At 48.0% G+C, this 26,875-nt stretch overlaps 2 protein-coding genes and 1 non-coding gene across 3 annotated transcripts; 1 reads left to right on the top strand and 2 right to left on the bottom strand.

Moving 5' to 3' along the window:
- Window positions 1–186: 186 nt before the first annotated feature.
- Window positions 187–26,851, bottom strand: LOC135825093 (uncharacterized). Its single transcript, XM_065337831.1, has 19 exons — window positions 26,689–26,851; window positions 24,407–24,451; window positions 23,704–23,859; window positions 23,151–23,342; window positions 21,191–21,299; window positions 20,587–20,742; window positions 20,163–20,353; window positions 19,773–19,888; window positions 19,041–19,179; window positions 16,459–16,550; window positions 15,474–15,562; window positions 15,110–15,143; window positions 13,493–13,527; window positions 12,887–12,969; window positions 12,619–12,700; window positions 5,478–5,527; window positions 3,212–3,321; window positions 2,339–2,609; window positions 187–875 (listed from the first exon to the last, which is right to left on the bottom strand). The coding sequence occupies exons 1-18, from the start codon at window positions 26,707–26,709 to the stop codon at window positions 2,378–2,380; spliced, it is 1,932 nt and encodes a 643-aa protein (XP_065193903.1). The 5' UTR covers window positions 26,710–26,851; the 3' UTR covers window positions 187–875; window positions 2,339–2,377.
- Trnae-cuc (transfer RNA glutamic acid (anticodon CUC)) lies at window positions 3,933–4,004 on the bottom strand. Its single transcript has one exon. It is a non-coding gene; the product is annotated as a tRNA-Glu (tRNA).
- On the top strand, window positions 7,325–10,077 carry LOC135825094 (COP9 signalosome complex subunit 3-like). Its single transcript, XM_065337833.1, has 2 exons — window positions 7,325–8,415; window positions 8,930–10,077. Exons 1-2 carry the CDS (start codon window positions 7,426–7,428, stop codon window positions 9,266–9,268), a joined length of 1,329 nt encoding a protein of 442 aa, XP_065193905.1. The 5' UTR covers window positions 7,325–7,425; the 3' UTR covers window positions 9,269–10,077.
- Window positions 26,852–26,875: the final 24 nt, after the last annotated feature.

Genomic DNA, 26,875 nt, shown 5'->3' with positions numbered 1-26,875 from the left:
TGTGTGTGGTGTGTGTGTCTGTGTGTGCATGCGTGTGTTTGTGTGTACGGTTGAAACGAAGCATTTGCCGCAGAGCCCCCTAGCAGTGCAGTCCATTAAGAACCCGTAACCACGGTAACTGTGCCAACACAGCTAGCCAGGCAGTGTTGGCAGTACCAGTGTCCGTAGTGCACAAACAACAGTCCGTAGTTTGTACAGCGGCCACATAATTATCATCTGTATTCAAAAAATGTACAAACTATTTTAAACGACATTACAAGGATCAAATTTACAAAAAGATTTTATAAACAACTACTCGTGGACCCGGAGAGCAGTAGTAGTGGGCATGGTGTGATACCAGTGGCGACTGTTGTAGCAACACCACCAGCAACAACGATGACGACAACAAATGACGACAACGAATGTTGACAATGGCGACACTGACAACAACAACACAACAACAATCTGTCCGGAGGAAACCAAGAAAGGTCTGTAAAAACAAAATGCAGTCAGGCGGCGGCAATGAAAACAAATCCAAACGCATAGTATGGTACAATGCATTGGCAACCCTGCAGAGAGCAAGGAACGGCTGCAGAGAGGAAAAAGAAACTAGCAGGAAGGACGGCGGCAGTGGTGGCGGCGGTGGCATGGATTACTTACTGGATTACAACTATTTACAGAATGTACTGAGAGCAGCAGCAGCAGCAGCACCATTCATTGTGTGGTGATAGACCTCTACACCACATGTCAAGAGATATACATGCACACAACAGCAAAAACAACAACAAGCCTTTGGAGGAATCTTCTTGATAATCCACTGCCGTCGTGCCGCAGTCAGTGTCATGGCCGGTGGTGGTTCATGCATAGCAGGTCTTGCGACTAGTCACTGAGTATACCTGGGTAGCAAACAAACACATGGGGTAACAAAGAACCCAATTTCAGAATTTTTACGCACAAATCACATGCACACACACACAGTGTGGGGGGGGGGCACTGTTGTACAATCATGCACATCAGATGCAATCACATGACATGACCTGTCACATGACTTTGATAGCATGATCATGTGACCTGACTGCTAGTGTACTATGCACTGTGCGCACTACGGGGGAAGGGTGATATTGAGTGAAGTGGTGGCATTCACACCCCCCACAACACACTTCAAATTCACAACCGCACATTGGGCAAAGTGTCAAGGGACCGGCGCAGAACAGGTGTTATGTCACAACAGACCCATCAACACAGGCTGCACACACCCTAAGACGGGGCTAATCTTGCTAAGACCTGCGCTAACGGGGCTAAAAGTCACGCACGCCCAGCTGTCATCATGGTGGGAAAAAAGGGTAATACTTTTATGGGGGGAAAGTGCAAGGGGGGAAAAAGCACGGGGTTTTTGGGCATAGCCTAGCCATCTGGAGAGGGGAGCTGACTCTGGTAATCCCATCCATCCCCACCCACCTCCTCTACCTCCACTGCTTATATACCCGACCAGCACAGGGTGAGGGGCACTCGGCCAATCAGCTACCAGCAACACGTTTTGCGCTAAGCTAACACAATGTGCGGCGCGAGTTTGGCACGCACGGACAGTTTGGGCAGTTTGGTGCTGAAGTAGGCGCTGCAAAGGGCCGCAGGGTGAAATACGTACCTCTTAGTGGCATCTACACTACTTCAATGTGGGAAATGTCCAACTTTCTACGCCAATCCAAAGACATACCACACCTTTTAGTGGAATCTACACTTATGTAAAGTGGGGAATGCCTGACTTTCTAAGTCGATATGGGGGCAATGGCTGATTTTCTACACTAATTGAATGTGGGGAATGCCTGACTTTCTACACTACTTCAATATGGGGAATGGATGACTTTCTGCACTAATCCAATGACATACACATGTACTGGCTGGGGAATATCACACAGGAGATTGATCAACACGGCCATGACCCTGCCTCTAGTGAAATGGGCAAGTTAGCATCAACACCATAATGTTCAACACGGGGAGATTCTGGGGAAACAAGAAACTTAGTTGGGACATTTCACATTATTGGCCATCAGGAAACTTGCAGGTTTTCCGACACAAGTGCAGCCTAGTCTGCATGGAACATTCCCTCCAAGGCAGCAAGTACAGCAATGACAACAACCACAACAATGGCAACACATCTGACAACCAGAACCAGAGCAACAGAAACAGCAGCAGCACCACCACCACCAGCACCACCACCATCACCAGCAGAAGCAGCAGCAGCCGCAGAATCACCAGCAGTAGCAGCAACAACAGCACCACCAGTAGTAGCAACAACGCAGCAGCAGCAGCAGCAGTAACAACAGCAGCAGCAGTAACAACAGCACAAGGTACAGCCTACCTGTCATGGCGGTGCTGCTGCTGAGGGGTGTGTGTAGTTCTAACTAGAGTGCTTGCGCTCCTTATCCCCATCAGATGTGACGGACGCTGGGCGTTCCGACACTGAAGATCGTGTTGCTGAAGTGGCGCTACCAGTGGTGTATTCGTCAGTCTCTTCTTCATCATCGTCATCAGCAGCACCTTCCTTCAGGCAGGCAAAGAACATGCTAGTACGACAGCGCTTCACCTTGGCTTCATAGCCAGCCAGGTCGCCGGGGTGAGCTTGCTTATGCCTGCAAGAGGGGAGCAACACGTGCATGCACACACGCACACACGCAAGCACACACAGGCGCGTGCGCGCGCACACACACCGCACACACACACACACACACACACACAGATTTGGTGAACGGAGACCAAGTGTGAGTGTTCGGTGTAAAGTATAGTGTTTGACTGTAGATGGCTGCAATGGAGTTTGTGGATCATCCCCAGAGAGTTTTGCACTGTACAAGGATAGTGAAGTGAGTCAAACAGAATACAGCAGATGAAGCTTTCACGTGGCCTGGATCAGTCCTCCCCACACACACACTGCTGATCCAGCACTGTGATTGCATCATGAATAGAGATATAGGCGCATGCACGCACACACACACACACACACACACACACACACACACACGTTTGTAGCCATGTGATGTACAGGCCATCAGTTGTCGGAGGATAGCCTTAGCCTCGCTATGTGCATGAAACGCAGCGTCACAACAATGACCTGGCCGGTTGGTTGCCTCTGCTCTCTTATGCCTTTGTGGCAAAACACACACACACACACACACACACACACACACACACACACACACACACACACACACACACACACACACACACACACACTTACATGCCCAATTCGCGAATGTCACCGTGATCGAACAAGACCATCAGCAGTGAATGCTGGGGCAGAGCTGAGTAGATTGCGTAGAGGTTGTCATCCAATGACTTCACTGCAGTCTACACACACACGCACACACACACACAAACAAAATGACAAAATGGAAAAGAGGAGCAAATACAATATTATTATTCAAAGGATCGGTTGGGGAAGTGAACTGCCCGAAAAGAGAAAAAAATCGCCAGACCCAACAGGACTCAAACCCGGGACCTTGCTTGGCGATTTTCCTCTTTTCAGGCAGTTCACTTCCCCAACTGATCCTTCGAATTTGAAGTTCTCCCAATCCTTTCAAAAATACAATAATGATGTGAATTATAAGTTACTACATGTGGTTATGACTAACAGTCCATCAAAAGGTATTTCACTACATTTTCACTGCATTTTCGGCAAGGTGGAAATGAAATTTGAAAATGTTTTTCGGTGAATCTCTGGAGAAGTGCCTTCTCTAGCCTCCTATAGGTCCGTGGAATAATAACACGGACCTTTCATAGAACCTTTTCAAATTTTGTCCAAAAAGTAAAAATAAAACTATAGGAAGCTAGAGAAGGCTATTTACTCTCCACAGATTCACCAAAAAAACATTTTCAAATTTTATCTCCACCTTGCCGATAAACTCAAAAATGCAGTCAAAATGTTCCCAATGTCAAGAAAAAAAGAAAAAAAAGGAATGTTCCCACACCGGGAATCGAACCCGGGCCGCGGCGGTGAGAGCGCCGAATCCTAACCACTAGACCATATGGGAGCTACACAAACAGACTTCACCTTCATGTACATGTCCTATAAACCTGGCCAAAACTGAGAGTAGCCTCATGCTTTGCTCAATTGTCACACAATCAGAACAATGTGTAGTCAGATCTCGCATAACCGAACACAACCGTTTTCCATAAAAAATATGCGAGGCGAGGGAACCGGATAATCGAACACACATACTATAAGCATGCATGACATAGGCTGTAAATCGGTAACCAACGATATTCGGATGGCGAGGGATCCGGATGAAAGAGGACCGGATAAGTGAGGTCTGACCTCCAACACTCAAGCACCACTAATGTGTTAAGATACCGAATAAGCCATACATACATATATAAGTAGGGATGTGTTCTCTGCTAAGACATTATTATGGTAGCTAAGACCCCCCCCCCCCCCCCCCCCCTCCAAACGCCCATGAGTCAGCGCAGGGAAAGACGTGCATATTTCATACACACACAACGCACACACAACGCACACACACACACACACACACACACGCACACACACACACGGCATCAAGAAAGGAAATTAGCCGTCAGTCCAGCATCCTTGCAAGACCAGGCAGTGAGAACACGCCCAACGTCATTGGCAGTGGACGATACACAGATGCACTGAGGGCAATGAGCTCAGTGACTTGCACACACATCGTGCACATCATACACAGATGCACTGAGGGCAATGAGCTCAGTGACTCGCACACACATCGTGCACATCATACACAGATGCACTGAGGGCAATGAGCTCAGTGACTTGCACACACATCGTGCACATCATTCAAACCCATACACTGTACAGCTCCACAGGAGCAGGGCTCAACTCTGACCAGTGTGGCAATCTCCCAAACAAGGCTCAAACCCCACGAATGACAACTCCCCTGCATCAGTGTTTGTGACCAAGTGTACAATATTCTACACAATTTGTCCACAGTACTGGTACAGTCAGACCTCGCATAACCGCACACATCCGTTTTCCACAAGAATATCCGGATAGGCGAGCATGTGTCTCCGTGGATCCCGCAGCCTCAAGGTCTCCGTCGACTCTACCACCCCTGCTTCTCTTGTTGCTGCGGAGGCAGTGATTCCAGGGCACTAGCTCTTGCAGTGTGACTTGGCATTCGTGTGGTCTAACAGCAATTTTCATTTACACTTTTGTTATTAGTTTGCTTCACACCTTTTATCAGTCATTACGTATGATTTATAATGCAGTGGCAGTACCAGGCGTGGGCCATCCCCTGGATTATCAAAATGGGTGCTTTATCATTTTTCTGTTGTTTTTACACTTCTTCGTGCTTTGTAATAAAAGTCTCTAACTAGATAGGCGAGGGAACCGGACAATCGAACACACATACTGTATGTATGCATGACATATGCTGTAAATCGGTAACCAACAATTTTTCTTCCGGACGGTAAGGGGTCCGGATAAAAGAGGACGAGATAAGCGAGGTCTGACTGTCTAGGACACTCACCATTAGCTCATCGATCTCCGTTACAGTGTCCCAGTCCAACGGAGGACGTCCTGAACAGAGAACACAGACAGACATACAGACAGACAGACATGCACACATAGGCACACACACACACACACACAGGCACACACACACACACACAGGCACACACACACACACACAGGCACACACACACACACACAGAGTACACCAGCAAGATCTCAATGAACAATTACGATAATTCACTGTGAATGTAATGATCGAATTTAGAATTCTTCAAGTCAGGCTAGTCCTACCGTTGAAGACAAGACATGATACAAACAGATCATTCTGAAAACAATAAAGATACATGGATATATTAGTCGGAGTGCTAATGGCAGAATCCTGGTTGACAGTGTGAAGTTGTGCTCCTGTCGTGACACTCAGCCAGCTGTTCTCATTGGGACAGTCCGACTGGTCATCTTTCATTGACATGTGACTTGCTCACGAGTGCCAGGGAGTTGAAAACGGGGAGTGTGTGTGTGTGTGTGTGTGTGTGTGTGTGTGTGTGTGTGTGTGTGTGTGTGTGTGTGTGTGTGTGTATGTGTGTGTGTGTGTTTGTGTGTGTGTGGGGGGGGGGGGGGGGGTCAAAAAAACAATGACTGCCACCGCCAGGACATAGACCACCACCAGCCTTTGCTTTAGGAGTCGTCGCAAACGTTTTTCGTCAACCCTGAAACGAACACATTCGTTGGGTAGGGGGGGGGGAGGGTGGGAGGGAGGGGGGGGGGGGGTGCGAGCCAAAATCGAAAGTCGTCCGACACTGTATATGCATGCGATTTTCGTCGTCCAGCATAGCAAGCTGTGTTCGTTTCAGAGAGAGGGGAGGGGTCAGAGTACGAAATGAACGATGTTCGTTTCAGGGACGACAAAAAAAAAACCTTTGCAACGACCCCGTAGGCCAGTCATGCTCTACCATGACGTGACACATGCGTAGGAGACTAGTAGGGTTTTTCCCCTGATATGACCGACACAACACTATGCTATGTGCACGAACGCTATTCTACCAGATTTAGTAGTTTACACGATATGTACGTGAAGTCTTTCTCTTCTGTATGGCGTTGTGTACAAATCCTTGATCTTGCCGGAAATCCTCTACCTCTACCAACTTTTTCCTGGTAGAGTCAGTAGAGGAAAGTAGAAATCTACCCTTTTGAGTAGAAAAATACGAACACTTCTACCGAAAGAATAGTTGCAACCCAAACATGTACAGTTGTGGCAAGTGAAATCCGACACTTGCCATAGGGGACAGCGCCTCAATTAAATGGACATCAATGACGTAATGCACTGCACCTAATTTGTACTATAGAGCCGTATGCATCCCAAACAGATCGAAAGCTCACAGAGTAGATACACACAGTTCACAAACATGGTACACATAAGGAGTATTGGTATCCAATTCCCATTCATTTTTGCCAGCACCTTTTGAACCTTGACTGTGATGAGTACGAATTCTGTCATCAGACAGATAAAGTTGTATGCAGCACATGTACTGTACGTATGCAGGGCTGCAGAGGCTGCAGGATGCACGGTGCAGTCCCTTATGCCAAGCGTCGGATTTCACTTGCCACAACTGTAGATCAAAACGAACGCCCCCGCCCCGCCCCCCCCCCCCCCCCCCCCCCGGCCCCAGGTCTGACTGTATTTTTTATGAAGGAACTGTAGTTACCAGTTACTGTATACAATCATGTACAATGTCATGTACATACCGTCGACGACGTCACTTTTTCATGTTCATGCATCATTCGTCAGATCAGCTTCGCTGATGACGTAGTGTTTCGCCTCGAAAGCGAAAACGAAAAACAAAAGAAACGATTTTTTCGAGGTTCAAGAAAGCTTGTGAGACTTGTTTCAAAGTGTGTTGTTGTTGTTACTGCTGCTGTTGGCGCTGTTGGATAGAGACACGTCTTGTTCCACAGAGAGTAACAGGATGAGTGCAGCATCTCTGAGTACCGTGGATGACTTCGTTTCAGCTTGCCGGCAGCTATGCGCCGAGCAGAGATATCCCATGGTGGCGATGAAGGCCAAATCAGACCTGCCACACATGAGCGCGTCAGTGGGACGAGTAGACGCAGCGTTCGAAGCATGTACGTCTCCCAAGTTCACAACTATCATGGTTGTCCTATTGGCAGCCAAGGCCAAGCACAACGCGTTGTCTGACTGGAAGCTTTTTGTATCGCAAGTTCAGGCCATGGTCACGGTATCCGACCGAACGCATATTTTGTTCGTGCGAGATTTGTTTGATCTGGTTGTTCACGAAATGACTAACTTGCTGCGAGAGAATGGCGCACCTGCGGCGGGTATTCCCGTGGTGGACGCTGCCATTCGCCGCGTTCAGCCGGACCTGCGACTCCTGACGCCTATCCACGCCGACCTGTGCCTTCTGTGTTTGCAATGCAAGAACTTCAAGCCAGTCATGGAGTTTCTCGAGACGGACGTGCAGGACTTGGCTGTGGACGAGAATGGGAAATTTGACTCGCTCTACTTCGTGCTCTACTTCTACTACGGCGGTTTGATCTACTGCGCACTCAAGTCCTTCCGACGGGCGAGTTTATTTTTTGAAGCCGCCATCACCTGTCCTGCCACGGTCACCAGCGCAGTGGTCATCGAAGCCTACAAGAAGTTCACGCTGGTTTCGCTAATGCTGGATGGTGACATGCCTTCCTTACCTAGCTACACAAGCGCGTGCGTGAGCATGTCATTACAACTGTCGGCTAGTATCTATATAGAGCTGGGTGATTTGGTTAAATCGTTCCAAGTAAGAGAGTTCCTGTTGTTTGTGCAGCGCAACGAGCTGAGCTTCCGCAAGGACGAGAACTTCGGGCTCGTCAAGCAAGTCCAGGACTCGCTGTACCGCCGCAATATCCTGCGCCTCACCAAGGCCTTTGTGACAGTGTCGCTCACTGACGTAGCACGCAGGGTATGTTGTGAGCTGTAGCAATGGCCGTGGCCTGCTCTCGTGTGTGTGCGTGCGTGTGTGTGTGTGTCATGCAAAGTACGCCTGGGGTTTGCGATCTCGCTCTTCTCTGAATACGGATGCCTATGGCGAAAAGTCTTGCGAAATGTGATACTTAATGTTGCCTAACCTCCCAACTGTTCAGTGCACCAATCGCTGGTACATTAGCTATCCGTGATGTATCCACAAACCAGAACGTTACTTGCCAACCAGCCCAATTTGGCCGATATCGAGGGTGGTAATAGGCACCCAAAAGTGCAGTAGTCACATGCCTCATAGGTACACTTGTAGACATTTTCATCGATAGGTATGTGATTGCCCCGATGTCAGGTTTGCAAAGATTGGCAGGCATGAGAAACACTATTGTTAGATTATGCCGATGAAGACTATTAGTATGCCCGTAACATGTGATGTATCTGTGTGTGTGTGTGTGCGTGTGTGTGTGTCTGTGTGTACCTGACTCCGTGTGTCCCCGCAGGCTGCTCTACCCGACGCACAGACGGCGGAGAAGTACCTGCTCGACATGATGGTGCGCGGCGAGATCTTCGCCACCCTGGACCAGCAGAGCGGGGTGGTACGCTTTCACAGCAACCCGGAGCTGACCAACAGCAGCGAGGTGGCCGAGGAGCTGGGCAAACGCGTCCGGGACAGCACCGAGACGCTCGCACTGCTGACTAAGCTGGCACGCCAGGCTGACGTGAACCCTGGGTACCTGCGCCGCAAGCTGGACATTGCGCAGAACGGCAGTGCACCAGCAGGCGGGTACTCGGACGGCCTCGCGGAAAAGGACGACGTCGATTTTAACATGTCACTGTAGAGAAAGCTGTTGCCATTAGTAACACACGGATGTGGCTAGTCCGGCTACTAGGCCATGTGGCTAGTCATGCTACTAGGCCATGGCGCCGTCATGTGTTTCTACTCCCGCTGCTGCTGCACAGTGCCCTGTTGCATATCGACTTTGTGTTGCCACGGCACAACCGTTCCTCCGCCAGCCTAACCGGCTACCGTCACCCTAGCAACTGTTACCATGGCTTCTGCTCACACATAACGACCGGCGTCAGTGCTAACATGACGTGTGATCATCGGACTGCGCCAACAAACGATGCGTGCGTGAAAACGTGCCGTGTGCTCATCATCATCAGCTATACTGGTGACTACGCTTGGACTTGTCTCACTCTCACTCTATGTAGATACTGTGCTGCTGCCTGTGTCGAAATGAATAACATTTCCACATGTCCCATGCCAAAACTGAATAATGTTGCTTTACGTTGAGTTGCTGTTCATATCATTTGCACGAAATTTCCTCCGACATCATCTGCTTGTTTTTTTTAAACATTCAAATATTCTACAGTAAGTCAGCACGCCATGCAACAACGAAAACAAGGTGATCATGAAACTCTTGTATCAAATCTCACGGCGGTTGACACCACATGCCCCCGGCACTGTACAACACACATGCTGCATGCGTTGCACATGTATGCGCCATGCCATGTACCTGAAATATTTTCTCCCTTTTCAATCGAACCTTTTTCAACGACTCTTATGGTGTAGGCAATAATATGTACGCTTTTTTTAGCAGTTGATGTTTTATAACTGTGTTCTATCACTGACAGTATTCGCAGAGCATCTCCAGGTAGCCTGCATGATAGTGTGTGTGCGTGCGTGTGTGTGTGTGCGTGCACGTGTGGGTGTGTCTAAATCTGTGGGTGCACGTCCAGTGCATTTGCAGACTTGCGTGCTTCTCTTGCGACGGGCGTATACATGGTACATGGTGCATGGTGTGTGTCTGTGTGTGTGTGCATGCATCATGATTGCCAGTAGCTGGGAGTATGGCCATCAGGCTCAGTGGCTACAGTGCACAGACTCTCATGCTACCAAGAGTACAGTCATGGAAAACCAGAGTGTGCAGCTCTGATGGGCTGCTGTCACAGCGAAATTCCGTGATTACATCATTTTAGTGATGTAGTGCGTACAAGCAGGATTCAAGCAGGTCTCTTTCTGCACAACTGCAGCTCAGTTGTACGCACTACGCCATTTCCCGCCTCAGATCTGCACCAAATGATGTAATCACGGAATTTCGCCGTGACAGACACCCATAGCAGAGAAGGCCCCAAGCTGCACACTCTGGTTTTCATGTACTCTTGGTTGCAGTCACGGCGAAATTCTGTGATTACATCGTTTTAATGATGTAGTGTGTACAAGCAGGACTCTGGTGTTTGGCAAGATTTTGCCTGGGAGGGCACTTGTGATTGTGTGCATTTTTTAGCGGTATAGCAGAACCTGCCCCGAAGCGGACGCCCTTGGTGCAGCGGGAACTGCTCTGATATGACAGGATTCCACGTTGATCCAGTGATGCACATTAGATGCACAGCATTTGGTGCATGAAAAATGTCAGGATCATCCGCTTGGTACAGGGTGCGGCAAACACAGGTTTAACGTTACTTCCACTAGCCATCACTGGCGGTGGGCACTGCATTACTCCTCTTGACTGGACAACCACTGCTACTCAGTGCTACGGTTGCCACAAGTACTGCTAACACATTCACGGCAGGCTGACGGACAAAGATACGAGCCATGTCGCGGTTGACTCTCACCCAACAGGACAGGCAGAAGCAGTTTTTGATTGGTCCGGCCATACCCTAGCCTTTCATACTTTTTGTGTGTGATATGGAGGGTAGTCACATGACTTTCATACAGTTTGTGTATGATATGGAGGGTATACACATGACTTTCATACAGTTTGTGTATGATATGTAGGGTATACACATGACTTTCATACAGTTTGTGTATGATACGGAGGGTAGTCACATGACTTTCATACAGTTTGTGTATGATACAGAGCCATTGGAAGGTATACACATGACCTCCTCAGCAGAAAACACACGTTGGTGGCCAAAACGTTTGTATCTGGCCATGGCCTGACCAACCAGACCGGTTCTGCCGGGCCTGTCCAAAGAACACTATGAACCATGCGTCCAACACGAGGAACAAAATTTAATAGTCATTCTACTGCACTGATGGACGACTACTTGCACAGCTCCAGTGAGTCAAGACATTCATCAGAATGCCTCAACGTTCAATGTACATGTAGCAGTCGCCACTCTGGACCCTAGCTAGCACCCATGGATACTGTAGCAAAGCAATACCTATATGTTAGAGCCAGGCTTCGTTTGTCTGGTCGTTTTTGGCCCGGTTTTCTTGCTAGCCAGCGCTGCAGTGGATTCATATTCAACACTATGGGCCGCACCATAACACATTTTTGGTTATCTGGACCCGTAATCTATAGAGACATGCCGACATGCTTCTAGCTTTGTACATGTATCACACTGCTCTCCGCCTTCACAATCATGCATAATGAGCTGTGCAGTGATTCAGTCATGAGTGCATGGACTGTGCAGTGATGGCTGATGCAGACATGAATGCATGGACGCTGCAGCAGTGATGCAGCCATGAATGCATGGACTGTGCAGCAGTGATGCAGACATGAATGCATGAACTGTGCAGTGATGCAGACATGAATGCATGGACTGTGCAGCAGTGATGCAGATATGAACGCGTGGACCGAGCAGCAGGGTATACGTTACGCTCAGCTGCACACCTACTCAGATTGGTTACAGGGGCATAGCCGCCTTTCAAGTGGTTGTCATCTAAAACGGCTCTACCTACAGTAACACCTGTCAAAGTGACCACCTGTCAAAGCGACCACCTGTCAAAGCGACCACCTGTCAAAGCAACCACCTGTCAAAGTGACCACCTGTCAAAGTGACCACCTGTCCCTGAAGACCACTGAAACCAGGACCAAGGGATGCTACTTCCAGTCAAATCACCCTGGATAAGGAGACCACCTGGAAACAGAGACCACGTTTTGGCGGTCCCTTGAGCGGTCGTCTTAGACAGGCTTCACTGTATCTGATACCAGCCATGCACAGCAGTAAAACAATGCTCTGAAGACACAACTGGTGCAGTTACTTGGTTCCCAGGTGTGCTAAGAACCAGTCGGTCTACGCCATTGTGTGAATTTGTCAGAGAGGTGGCTAAGAACTAGTGTGCCTACGCCATTGTGTTAACTTGTCAGAGCGGTGGTATTTCGGCATCTTGCACTGACTAACAACCAAACCCAATCTGTGAGTCCTAGAATTGCACAACAGCGACCGACCACAATCTTACCGGAAATGACTCTCTGAAGGTTGCTCAAGCGAAGCCATAGAAAGTCCGTTGACGACAACGCTTTGACAGCCTTTATCGCGCCCTGCAAGACGAAGAAAAAAGAACATGGAGATGTACATGTTTGTGTTCAGTACTATTTACAGTGCTGCCAAACCGTCCGATTTTTCGGGCAATGACGTGTGTATTTGATTGCTACTGCCATGTGTGTGTGTGTGTGTGTGTGTGTGTATGTGTGTGTGTGTTGGGGGTGCAGCTGTGTATATCTCACCTCCTTATCCTCAAGTACACTGTAGCCCTTTGCTTCACCACGGCACTCCTTAGCACAAGCCATGGGTAGATCAACAACAGCGCCTGAACAGAACGCAAACGCACGTGCACACACGCACACCACACGCACACACACACGCACAGAACGCCTGAGTGATGAGTGACATATGTATGCTCACTGGTCACTACCCTCTAGCAGACAGTGGTATGTTGCGACCACCACAGGTTGTGACACACAATGCCACATGCTAGATCAAAACTGAACTCACATCATCATCAACATGATTATCAAAGTTCATTCGGAAGGTTGCATGGACAAACTATGCTAGATATTGAGACAGTGTGTCACACTCAACACGATTGATCACACAGCATGGAGCTGTGTTCCCCAAAAAACAAGCACTACATAATGGCCAATGTGTGTGCACAACTGGACATACATTCAGTGCTATGCTATATGTGGTCCTGGACCAGGTGTAGCCCACTAGGATAGGGTTGCTGTACCTGGGCTCTGACTGTACACTGCATGTCTGCACGCACGCACCCCCCACCCCAACACCCACCCAACCACCCACCCACACATGCGCGCACACACACATTCGCTCACCTGTTTTCTTGGACACATCGGCAAGAGCAAACATGCTGGAAAGCAACACAATGTCAAACAGAACAATGGGAGGCATTGCAGGGCATGATAATTCACACGGTATCTTATAGCAGATTGAAGTACAGTAAAACCTGTCAAGGCGACCACTCTGATAAGGCGACCACTCTGATAAGGCGACCACTCTGATAAGGAGACCACTCTGATAAGGAGACCACTCTGATAAGGCGACCACTCTGATAAGGCGACCACTCTGATAAGGCGACCACTCTGATAAGGCGACCACTCTGATAAGGAGACCACTCTGATAAGGAGACCACTCTGATAAGGAGACCACTCTGATAAGGAGACCACTCTGATAAGGAGACCACTCTGATAAGGCGACCACTCTGATAAGGAGACCACTCTGATAAGGCGACCACTCTGATAAGGAGACCACTCTGATAAGGAGACCACTCTGATAAGGAGACCACTCTGATAAGGAGACCACTCTGATAAGGAGACCACTCTGATAAGGAGACCACTCTGATAAGGCGACCACTCTGATAAGGCGACCACTCTGATAAGGCGACCACTCTGATAAGGCGACCACTCTGATAAGGCGACCACTCTGATAAGGAGACCACTCTGATAAGGCGACCACTCTGATAAGGAGACCACTCTGATAAGGAGACCACTCTGATAAGGCGACCACTCTGATAAGGAGACCACTCTGATAAGGCGACCACTCTGATAAGGCGACCACTCTGATAAGGAGACCACTCTGATAAGGAGACCACTCTGATAAGGAGACCACTCTGATAAGGAGACCACTCTGATAAGGCGACCACTCTGATAAGGAGACCACTCTGATAAGGAGACCACTCTGATAAGGCGACCACCTGCCTCAGAAGACCACTGTACCCAGGACCAAGGGATGCTATTTCCAGTCAAATGACCCTGGATAAGGAGACCACCTGGTAACAGAGACCACACTTTGAAAGTCCCTTGAGCGGTCGTCTTTGACAGGTTTGACTGTACACATAACCACCAGTCTGGAATGGACTTCTTCTTGCAACATAGGGAACACAGTGTTTAATTATTAGGACAGGAGGAGGAACACCATCCCAATTGCATACTGTAATTTCACAAATTTCCGGTGTACTTTTATTTTCGGTACTTTCGGTGCGTCTGTTTCATACCTAAAATTTCAATACACCGAACAATTGCTAATCCAATAGGGAACTGCTGCTCTGTACCTAGATGTTCTGTTCACATAACCTGGGGTTTTGCCCTCATACCAAAAATATTGAGCACCGAAAATTTCTATCTATAGTAATATCAGCTGCCAAGAGGAATGTCCAGGCTATACAATTATACCCCAGGTGCTGTCAGCCTACAAATTATCGGCGCATCTTTTAAATTTCAGCCTCCCAGGGCTAAAACACATTTCGGCCGCATTTTCAGCCGGTACTGCTGCTGACTGCATACACAGTTTACACGGTCATGTTGAACCTCTCAAAACGAAAATTCGACCGCAACAAATTTTAGGCAAAAAAATATCCCAAAATAAATCTGCGCCAAATATTTGTCAGACTTAGTACTGTGTACTGAAGCGTCACAGTATTTGATGCTACTTACCTTACTCCTGGCTGATATCTAGTGTTTTTGTGGCCTGCCATGCATATATAGCACACACACATAGCACACATATAGCATGCATAGCACACATAGCGCATACGCACGCGCGCACGCACACACACACACACACACATCCACACATCCAAACACACACGCACACACATGCACACACACACACACATGCACACACACACACACACGCACACACACACACACACACACACACACAGGTTTCGCAAATGAAACAGATCAAGCAATGCACCAGGAAGCCACCAAATAGAAACACACATAGCTGGCAAAGACACAAGCATTGATGAATCCCCTCCCCAACACACTACATACAGCACACCAGCGAGCCACTAACCTTCATTGAGAAAAAACTGTGCTAGGCGCATTGTGGCAACAGCGTCTTCTGTTGGGTCATGCCCACCCTCATCCTCCTGGATGGTGAGACTGAACACACAAACACACATACACAGCATGGATACTTTTGTGTCTCTCTCATTTCTTGCAGAGTTGCACGCCTATCAGAATGTTTCTAGATTGATCCTCAACGGCTCCTCTCTCTCTCTCTCTCTCTCTCTCTCTCTCTCTCTCTCTCTCTCTCTCTCTCTCTCTCTCTCTCTCTCTCTCTCTCTCTCTCTCTCTCTCTCTCTCTCTCTCTCTCTCTCTCTCTCTGTAGTTTCTTCTCTCATTCCCGTAGCTATGCAAAGACGTTACTTCAGTAACGTCTGGCGCAAGCCAGGGTCCACACAGCTTTAACTTCGTGTTTGTTTGTCTGTGCCGTTGGTATGCCTGGCGCTATCCTGTACCTGTCCCGTACCGTACCATCAAAGACAGCTGGCCTGGCCACAATAGCATGCATGGCGCTATCCCATACCTGTCTCGTACCGTACCATCAAAGACAGCTGGCCTGGCCACAATGTTCAAATAGGGCTTTCAAATGCAAGATCATAACGTGTAGCTGGGCACAATATTCAAATAGGGCTTTCAAATGGAAGATCATAACGTGAAGCAACTTGGAAGAATGAGTATGTATGCGAAGTGTACCGGGGGAATGCATGCAGGGCGATGGTGCGGGTTCGAATCCTACGTTATGTCTTAAAAAATCGGAGAAATGAAAAATTTATAACATCCCTATGCTTTTTTGCCTAGGTCATCAAGGTGGTAGACGGTGTCGCATTACCCTCGAATGCAAAGAAACTTTCTATATAGGAGACCCAAGTTGCATGCATGATGAGCTAGGCAAAAAAACCATAGCGTAGGGCCCTGAGCTTCCAAGCTCTCTCGTTTATTACATCACACATTCAGAGAAAATGTTCAATAGAGAAACAGCAGCAGCAACTTACCCAAGTATAATTCTGGCTAACTTCTTTAGCTTCTGTTTGCAGCCACCCTGAGCGAAGAGGACTGAGGTGTCGATAATGTGACGATGAGTCATCTACCAAAGCGGAGGGAAAGAAGATCTTCGTTTTCAAGGGGGTCAATTTGGACCCGGGCGCCAAAGAGGGCCAGGGCGTTAGTTCGGATAAGTGAAATCGGATTTATTTTCACATCATGCTGTACTACCACATGTACGTGTACGTATAAGGTTAGCACAGACTCAGTGTACTGTACACTAAGTCATGCTACAGTACAGTACATACATGTACATATGGAGCTGTGCATGCACTGTACTGTGTACTGTACACTAAGTCATGCTACAGTACAGTACATACATGTACATATGGAGCTGTGCATGCACTGTACTGTGTACTGTACACTAAGTCATGCTACAGTACAGTACATACATGTACACATGGAGCTATGCATGCACTGTACTGTGTACTGTACACTAAGTTATGCTACAGTACAGTACATACATGTACATACGGAGCTATGCATGCACTGTACTGTGTACTGTACACCAAGTCATGCTACAGTACCGTACATACATGTACACATGGAGCTATGCATGCATTGTACTGTGTACTGTACACCAAGTCATGCTACAGTACAGTACATACATGTACATATGGAGCTGTGCATGCACTGTACTGTGTACTGTACACTAAGTCATGCTACAGTACAGTACATACATGTACATACGGAGCTATGCATGCACTGTACTGTGTACTGTACACTAAGTTATGCTACAGTACAGTACATACATGTACATATGGAGCTGTGCATGCACTGTACTGTGTACTGTACACCAAGTCATGCTACAGTACAGTACATACATGTACACATGGAGCTATGCATGCACTGTACTGTGTACTGTACACTAAGTTATGCTACAGTACAGTACATACATGTACATATGGAGCTATGCATGCACTGTACTGTGTACTGTACACCAAGTCATGCTACAGTACAGTACATACATGTACATATGGAGCTGTGCATGCACTGTACTGCGTACTGTACACTAAGTTATGCTACAGTACCGTACATACATGTACATATGGAGCTATGCATGCACTGTACAGTGTACTGTACACTAAGTTATGCTACAGTACCGTCCGTACATACACATGGAGCTATGCATACCCTACACAGTGTACTGTACACTAGGCTGTGTTTACATGAGAAATTTCAACCCGGGTCGAGTTCAGCCCGGGCTGAAAGTCTGTACGATAGGCAAAAGAGGTCAGCGTTTACATGAAGACAGTTGACCCGGGTCAAATACTGATATGCCGCCAAAAGTCCACTTCTACAGTCCTGTATGGTCACGTGAATCCGTTCGCGCGAAATTTGCATCTGCAGTGCCGTTCAAACCTGGCGCGAGATACGCACAGAAGTACGTTTGTACGATTTTCTTGACCCGGGTTGATTTCAACCCTCCCCTTGGGGGGAGGGTTGAAATCAGCCCGGGTCAAGCGCAATGCGTCATGTAAACGCGCCATTCATTTTGTGCACATGGCGGGTTGAAATCTGACCCGGGTCGAACTCAACCCGGGCTGAAACGCTTCATGTAAACACAGCCTTAGTTATCCTACAGTACCGTTCGTACATACACATAGAGCTGTGCATACCCTACACTGTGTACTGTACACTAAGTTATGCTACAGTACCGTACATACATGAACATATGGAGCTATGCATGCACTGCACTGTGTACTGGGTCTGTGCTTTCGCCCATACGGGCGTTTACACAGAGGTGGGCTAGAACATGGGACAGGAGTGTTGACACACGGCACCTGGGCGTGTACACGGGTAGCGGACGTTACACTGGATGGGCGTTAACAAGAGTACAAAGAGGTGTCATAACCCCCCAAGAATGTGCAACTCCCATAATATTACCGTAATTTCACAAATTTTCGGTGTACTTTTATTTTCGGTACTTTCGGTGCATCTGTTTCATATCTAAAATTTCAATACACCGAACAAACACTAACACACATAATCCAATAGGGAACTGCTTCTCTGTACCGAAAATTTCTGTTCACCTAACCTGGCCTTTTGCCGTCATACCGAAAATATTCAGCACCGAAAATTTCTGAAATTAGAGTATCCTGCTGTCCCGGCAGAATTTCAAGTTGACGTGATTATTTATGGTGCAATGCTCATTGCACCAGTGAGTTACAACATGTGCACGGGTGTCAACACATCACACGTTTTTCTTTGCAATAATTTGTACAGGATCAGATGGGCTTCGGTCAACCACACGTTCCGGATTCGTCTGATAATCCGTGTACAGTGCGCATTGCATCATAAAAATGACGACAACTTGAAATTCTGTCGGGACAGCAACCATAGTCGAGTTGCACACTCTTGAGGGGTTATGTACTCTTGGCGTTAATACAAGCCTTTACGGTATCACAACATGATACTACTTCAAATTAATTACAATGACATCATACAATACACATGATTCATGCACCATGACATCATAGAACACGTGATCAAAACATGACATCACACATAGCATGATGAATACGGACTCTACCTTGAGAGCAGTGAGATCGTTCTCCAGAGAATGACCGACAAGAATAGCATCGTGAGGTATGATCTCTGCTAGCTTCTGCTGTACATCCTCCAAGCGAGTAGTCACGTCACTCAACATCTCCTCAGTTATACCACTGAACCTGCAGTGCAAACACAACATGAGTACACGATACACACATACACACATACTCCAATTTCAGAATTTTTCGGTGCTCAATATTTTCGGTACGAGGGCAACAGGCTAGGTTAGGTGAACAGAAATTTTCGGTACAGAGAAGCAGTTCCCTATTGGATCATGTGTGTTAATGTTTGTTCGGTGTATTGAAATTTTAGGCGTGAAACAGACGCACCGAAAGTACCGAAAATAAAAGTACACCAAAAATTTGAAAATTTGTGAAATTACAGTACACCATTTGATCATTTGACGCCCGTTGCCGGAGGCGATGATAGCGATGCTACAGCAGACGCCATAGCAGCTTGTGCTGGGATTGCACCATTCAACAGCTTGCAAGGCTGAATAATTGACCGCCACTATTCAGCCTGGTGTACAGTACACAGCTATGAAGTGACTTTTTCTGGTCAGTGAATCCCTACTTTTTGGTCTTTTTTTTCGTTCTTTTTTCGTTTCCAAACACACACACACATCACACCACAGTACAGGACACAGACAGACACACACACACACACGCGCACGCGTGCATACACAGGGCTTGACTAGTGTCTGCCAACTTACTCTGTGACATAGTCAATGATAGGGGCATAGGGCTTGACTAGTGTCTGGTAGATACACGTCAGGTTCTCATCCACCACGGAAATACTGGTTAGAGCATACTCCTCAGCCGTCTTGCACTGTCATACAAGAACAACAACACACACGCGCGCACACACACACACACGCGCGCACACACACACACACGCGCGCACGCACACGCAACGGGTTACAACGGATTACACAGGATAGAGAGGGTCTGCAGCAGAGCTAGCGTTTGGCTGTGCCAGATCACGGCGCATCCTAATCCGTGTGTCCGTAGCCCTCTGGCCACGAGCAACATATTGGAGGAGCTGTCCAGCAGCGAGCAGGCATGGTGATAGCTAGGGGGCATCAGGGGACACATAAGCTTACCATTTCACAGTCGATGGCAAACATACGCCGCCGAGGCTGATCCAACCCTTCCTCTTCAACACTGCCTGCCACATTGGCCGTACTGCCCTCAGGTCTACATTCTGATGTTGGACTGGGTGACGAGTCACTGTCCGCGTTGGATGGCTCGGCACTTGTCTTCGTTACATCACGTTCCGGGATGAAGAAGAACTCTGCAAGGATACGTTGGGAAACACACAGGTGGTCAGAATATGCACTGTGGATCAGGGGAAAGTCAGGTGGTCTGTTGTGGCAGTGGTGAATGTATGATAGACGGTGCACCCAATCAAGTACCGAGCAATCAGTCAGCGTTGCCCATCTCAACACTACTTACTCAACCACGCACACGTACACACACACACACACACACACACACCACAGACAGAGACTTGTCAGCGGCACGTACCATCATGAAGGTGTTCACTCTCGTAGAAGGCACCGGTCTCTTTGATATGCCAGTCGGACCGAAGTGGATAGCGGTACCAGTTCATGTCCTTCAGTGTCAGTGTGAACGACATCGGGTTAGCAGAGCAGTAGATCTTGATCATCTCCGGGGGCAAGACTATACAAACAAACACAAAGAAGAACATCGACAGCATCCACTCCATTTCAAATACTGTAAGTCAACAAATACTCGGCACATATTATTTTCGGCCCGATCGTATTTGGCCGAAAATTTGTGGCAGCCGAAAATTTGTTTTGCAAGGTTCAGTGTGCACATGAGACAGTGCATACAGGCAGCAGCAGTACAGGCCGAAATTTTAATGCAGCCGAAATGCGTTTTAGCCCTGGGAGGCCGAAATTCGAATGGGCCAAAAATTTGTCCACTTACAGTACAGAGAAGAACATCAACAGAAGAAAGACCATAATCGTCGGGAATCAAACCCGCAACCTCTCGATTGGAAATTGACTGCACATACCACTGCACCATATGCCCCCCTCCACACACACACACACCCGGCACTACTGCACGCGCACCAACGTCCATGGCTGCGAGGGAAAAGTCTTACCCTTCTCCACTACGCATCTCTCTTCCGGCGTAATCTTGATTTCTAGGAATGACTTGGCCAGGTCCTGTACGACAAAGTTGTCCCTGCCTGGCGTCTGCAACGGATATGACTACAGGGAATTCAAACACAGACACAAAAATGCAATGTCAGCCTCACCCCACTTACAGTGCTGGCCAGAGAAATCCAACCTCATGAATAAAGTAGAGCCGCGTTTGAGTGCACAGACCAGTGTGCGTAGTGCTAGGGCTGTGTAGTGCTCGGCAATGCTATTTTATTCATGGCGTTGGATTTCTTTGGCCAATAATAGAAATCCAACAGCATGAATAAAGTAGAGCCGCGTTTGAGTGCACAGACCAGTAGGTGTAGTGCTAGGGCTGCATAGCGCCCGGTGCTATTTTATTCATGAGGTTGGATTTCTTTGGCCAGTACTGTACTGTACATCAAGAGAGCTGGACTGCAAACACCAAAACCAAGAGTGCATAAACAAGACTATTCAACTGTGGTTATGGGTCAGTGCGCGGCGCGCTGCCTTCATTACGTAACTTGCCTGCATCACGCTCTGAAAGCATGCATTCAAAACCCAAATTTCTCGTACGAGCCCATCCGTTTTTGCTCGATTCATTCCTATACCCACGCGATCTTTAAATGTTGGCGCGTGAACTCCAGTTCCATACGAAAGTTCATTTCAAACCAGAGGAAAAGTGTGGTGTTTGATTTTCCGCAGTGCGTGGATTGCAGCTGAATGATGTAATGAAGGCAGCGCGCCGCGCATCTGGCCCATAGAAAAGAGATCCCAATTGCATACTCTTGTTTATGGATTCTTGACCAAAACAATAAAAAAGTGATATAGGTATGAGCAGAAAGCACACAATGACCTGATTCAGATCTGTGGTCCTACTGAAAATTGACGCAAAATGGATTAAGGCTGTCATCACACCATGGTACAAAGCGCTGCGTCTACGTCCACGTAAGGAGTTTTTGGTCGGTTGTCATGATGATCCGTATACGGGGTGAAAACGGGAGCAGAGGAAACGGGAGACGTAGACGTGGTATGGAGAGGGGGGTATACGACTTTTTGTATGAACGTGCGTATCTACCCCAGCCTTTTTCCGAGCGACCCTGTACTTCGATGTACGTGGGTTCAAATTTCTCCAAAAACCTGACTGCGTGTGCGCGTCAAGAACTGTGCCTGTCTGATGACACGACCACCCGTTTCGGTTTTTTCACCATAGACGTAGACGTAAACGGGAGTCGGAGAACGTGGTGTGATGACGGCCTAAGCGGGCTTTGCAACCCAGCTCTTCAAATTAATACAGAGGTTTCGCGCTACATAAGGGCCGGGTTCCACTGCAGCTCCGCTGCTCGTCATCCGCGGCTCGAAACGTCATCATTACCATAGTGACCGCGGCTTGAGCTGGAGCAGCGAGGCCGCGGCTCACCACGATCTTTCGCTATGATTCTTGATCAAAAACTATGAGCCGCGGTCGCGGCTCGACCTGTTTCCCGTACTTTGCAGTGTTTTGTATGCGAGAATTTTAAAATTCAAATATTAGTTCGTTGCGCAGGCCAGAACACGAGGATTTTTTGATTTCGCGCGCACGCAGCCAGGTAAAACGTCATCAAAAACGTGGAACATGACCGCGGTACCGCGAATGGTGAGTGTCAGTGGAACCGGGCTGCTCTGCTGCATGCAGCCGGGTGCCGCGGAACAGCGGAGCCACAGTGGAACCGGGCTGCTCTGCTGCATGCAGCCAAGTGCCGCGGAGCAGCGGAGCCGCAGTGGAACCCGGTCCATGATTATCAATCTTTTACACAAAACGAAAAGTTTCGTTTTATGGGTGGGTGGCACTAGCTCATTGTACAACTGGAACATCTTATTTTTCCATCCAAGAAGGGCTTGCACTTGGTGAGCTGTGCACCGCAACACAACACTAGACCCTATACAGCTGGGATATCTTACATTTCCATCCAAGAAGGGCTTGCACTTGGTGAACTGTGCGCCGACGCGGGCATACAACGCTGTGGTCATGGACGACAGCATCACGATGGCCACTCTGGGAATCGCCTCCGCATTGGTCAGCTCGCAACATACCGGATTGCGGAACTTGTCAAAGCCTATGCCGCGTAGGACCACATCCTGCATGTCTGCAAGCTAAGCAAAACCCAACCACACACACACACACACACACACACACACACACACACACACACACACACACACAAAAATACCAAACCGACATGTTTGGCCAAATCCTGCATGTCTGCAAGCTAAGCAAAACCCAACCACCACACACACAAATACCAAACCGACATGTTTGGCCAAATCCTGCATGTCTTGAAGCTAATCAAAACTCAATCACCGCACAGACAAATACCAAACCGACATGTTTGACACACGCACGCATGCACGCGCACACACACACACACACACACACACACACACACCACACACCACACACACACACACACACACACATGCACACAGAGCAACACAACATCTCTAAAGAGCTCACGCGGAAAGACGTGCCACCCTTGCGCGGCCCTCGCTTGGAAAAACACCACTGGGTCTTGTTGGTCAAAACGGGAACGCTGGACGCAGCGGCAGTAGCAGTGGCACCAGCAGCACCACTACCTCCACCATCCTTTGCAGCAGCAGCCGCCGCATCTTTCTGATAGAGAAGAAGAAGTATCATGGGAGCAGTAGCAGCAGAAGCAACAAGCACCATGAACATCACACACTGGCTAATCGTCAACAGTTGAGCGTCGTAGAGTGCAAAGCAAGCAGCGGTAGTGACAGTGACAGCGGCAGTTGGCAATATCAGACTGATAGAGTGCGGCAGCTCCTCAGGCAATGGTGCCTGCAAGCAATTCAGCAGGAGACAGAGAGGACAAGGAGGTCGTGAGAATGCGGGGTGCATGGCGAAAAGCCGCTACTATCAACATGTCGCGGATCATTACTCGTTGTGCAGGTGTCTTGTATTTCACGGCATGCGTAATAGTCAGTGACGCTGGCTTTCCCACACTTGTACAAAGACCACCATCCTCACGCCTCATATCATGTACCCTGTATGCTGCATCCTACCAAAGGTCTGTCTTAAGTCCACATAGAGCTAGGCACACACACACACACACACACACACACACACACACACACACACATACACACAAACGTGTGCGACACACAAGACACAAATGTGTGCGACACATACACCTTACCTCCACTTTCTTCATTTTCTCTGCCTGCTCGCTTTTAGCTTGTTGCTGCAGGTAAAACGCACACAGGAACACGACAACGCACACACACACACACACACACACACACACACACACACACACACGCACACACACACGCACACACACACACACGCGCACACACACGCACACACACACACCACACACACACCACACACACACACACACACACACACACACACACACACACACCTTCAGCCTAACAATACAGCACAGAAGAGTTCAAATAATAGAACAGATGTCCATACACCCAGTAGACCGGTTCTAAAGTTATTTTTTTAAACGCCTGAGCTCTTTATTTTCAATATGGAGCAACAGCCATGGTGGAGCTATTCCAACGTGTATTCGCATGATTGGAGCACTAGATCAACTTCAGCAGGTGCCGACGCTTGCCTCCGTCGAGCAGGCTATCCGCATGTCAACTTGAATCATTCCAAATTGAATCTGTGATCGGAAAATGTGAAATGCAGACTACAGAGAAAGGTGGACATGCTCAGAAGGACTTTTCTAAGAATTGGAAAACTGCACTGCAGCCGTTGACACATTACTTTCCTCGATCTAAGCATGGTCTCTGTCCAGCAAAAGTCACACCACGTTCACCAAAATTTGGGCAAGAGTACAGTCAACTTCGCTTATAACGACACTCAGCGGGGAATCAGAAAAGTGTCCTTATTCGCGAAGTGTCGTTATACCCGAAGTCTCATTGTATGTATTCCAGTTGGATGGGACTTTGCTCTGGGCATGGAAATTCTGTCGTTATTCGCGAACTGTCGTTTTTTCCGCAGTCGTTATTAGCCAAGTTTACTGTACATGAAACCAAGAATGTGCATCTTCTGACTTTTACTGCATGGGCGTGTGGTACGGCGAAATCCTGGATTACAAATGCAGAAAGTGGCGTAGTGCATAGCTGCTGTTGTGCAGTAGGAGACTTGCTTGAATCCTGCGTGTACCCACTACATCACTAAAAACGATGTCATCCTGGAATTCCGCCGTGCCAGCAACCCATCCGAGCTGCACAATCTGGGTTCCATGTGCACGACTGTACTCTTCTTTTCTGGCATGGCCCATCATCAGCGTAAAGCTGCCAGGCGCAAAATGATCAGTGAACCTGATGTTACTTGTGCAGTATAGAGACCATGCATGAGTGTAAGACCATGTATGAGTGTTAGACCATGCATGAGTGTAAGGCCATGCATGAGTGTTAGACCATGCATGAGTGTAAGGCCATGCAGGAGTGTTAGACCATGCAGGAGTGTAAGGCCATGCAGGAGTGTAAGGCCATGCAGGAGTGTAAGGCCATGCAGGAGTGTTAGACCATGCAGGAGTGTTACACCATGCAGGAGTGTAAGACCATGCATGAGTGTTAGACCATGGAGGAGTGTTAGACCATGCAGGAGTGTTAGACTATGCAGGAGTGTTAGACTAGGTATGTGAATGTTAGACCATGCATGAGTTTTTGCATTGAGGAAAGCAGTGCTCAGAGAAAGTGAGAAAAGTATGGCACAGACCTACGACTGATTTGCATTTACGATCGAGCTTTGAAATCTTTGACGCACATTGGTGGCCTCTTCACGCCAGCACCAACGTACTGGTGCGAACGCACGTTCGATTTTGCTGGTCTTGTCGGGTGTATGTGATGACCCGTGTTCGGGGCCTGCCATCCCAGACTTCCCTCGAGTGAGAACGTTCCTTTAACCTAACTTTATACTGGGACATTTCCAGAGAGACAGAAGCATGGACCACTGAAGATACGGTTAGATCCTGGCTCATACGACTTTCAGATTAGGGGAGGCTGGAAACTCGATGGCATGTGTCTCTGGATGGAAGGGGGGGGTAGACTTAGGTACTATTCAGTCCCATAGGGTTGAGATCCTATAAATAGAATGACGTAGACATCGCTGAAAGTTACTACATCTACGCAGTGTACCTCGGTCAAATATCTATGGTACAATTTGAATTCAAATTTGCCGGATCTGATTACAAGAGTGAAGACTGGAAACAAAACAAAGCGATGGTTGATTCCCCAAGCAGGCAGAAAAGCGACCATTTCAGCCTTTGCAAGCCGAGGATTAGGACTGAGCGAGTGGGCACTGTATTTCCTGATAGAAGATTACAACGACACTGTACTGCGTAGATCGTCGGTCTATGTCTTGACTATTAGGAACGATAGGTCGATTCACAATGGAGGAGTAAGTCGAAAATAAAGCAAACAACGAATGAAGAAAAGCACAGCACATCGTTCTTACTTTTCGTTTCCTCTTTCCCATTGTTGAATCACAACTCCGTCAGGAGCAACACTGCAACGTCCAAGAGAGAAGAAATCACTGATGGCCTCGTGAAACTCCACTGCATTCTGAAGAAATATTTGAAAGAGCTCTTCTACATACAGATTATTTTCAAAACAGATCAGCTGACATGACAAGAAACTGAAAA

Source organism: Sycon ciliatum, chromosome 9 (genome assembly GCF_964019385.1).
Source record: "Sycon ciliatum chromosome 9, ocSycCili1.1, whole genome shotgun sequence".
Taxonomy (NCBI): domain Eukaryota; kingdom Metazoa; phylum Porifera; class Calcarea; order Leucosolenida; family Sycettidae; genus Sycon; species Sycon ciliatum.
The sequence above is the reverse complement of the archived record's forward strand: the minus strand, read 5'-3'. Positions and strand labels throughout refer to the sequence as shown.

Coding starts and splice junctions, on each gene's coding strand:
- LOC135825094 (XM_065337833.1), top strand. CDS start 7,426: ATGAGTGCAGCATCTCTGAGTACCGTGGATGACTTCGTTTCAGCTTGC. Junction 8,416..8,929: donor TCACTGACGTAGCACGCAGG/GTATGTTGTGAG, acceptor GTGTCCCCGCAG/GCTGCTCTACCCGACGCACA.
- LOC135825093 (XM_065337831.1), bottom strand. CDS start 26,709: ATGGGAAAGAGGAAACGAAAA. Junction 20,743..21,190: donor GAGATGCGTAGTGGAGAAGG/GTAAGACTTTTC, acceptor TTGTTTGTATAG/TCTTGCCCCCGGAGATGATC. Junction 2,610..3,211: donor GACATTCGCGAATTGGGCAT/GTAAGTGTGTGT, acceptor CCCCTCTTGCAG/GCATAAGCAAGCTCACCCCG.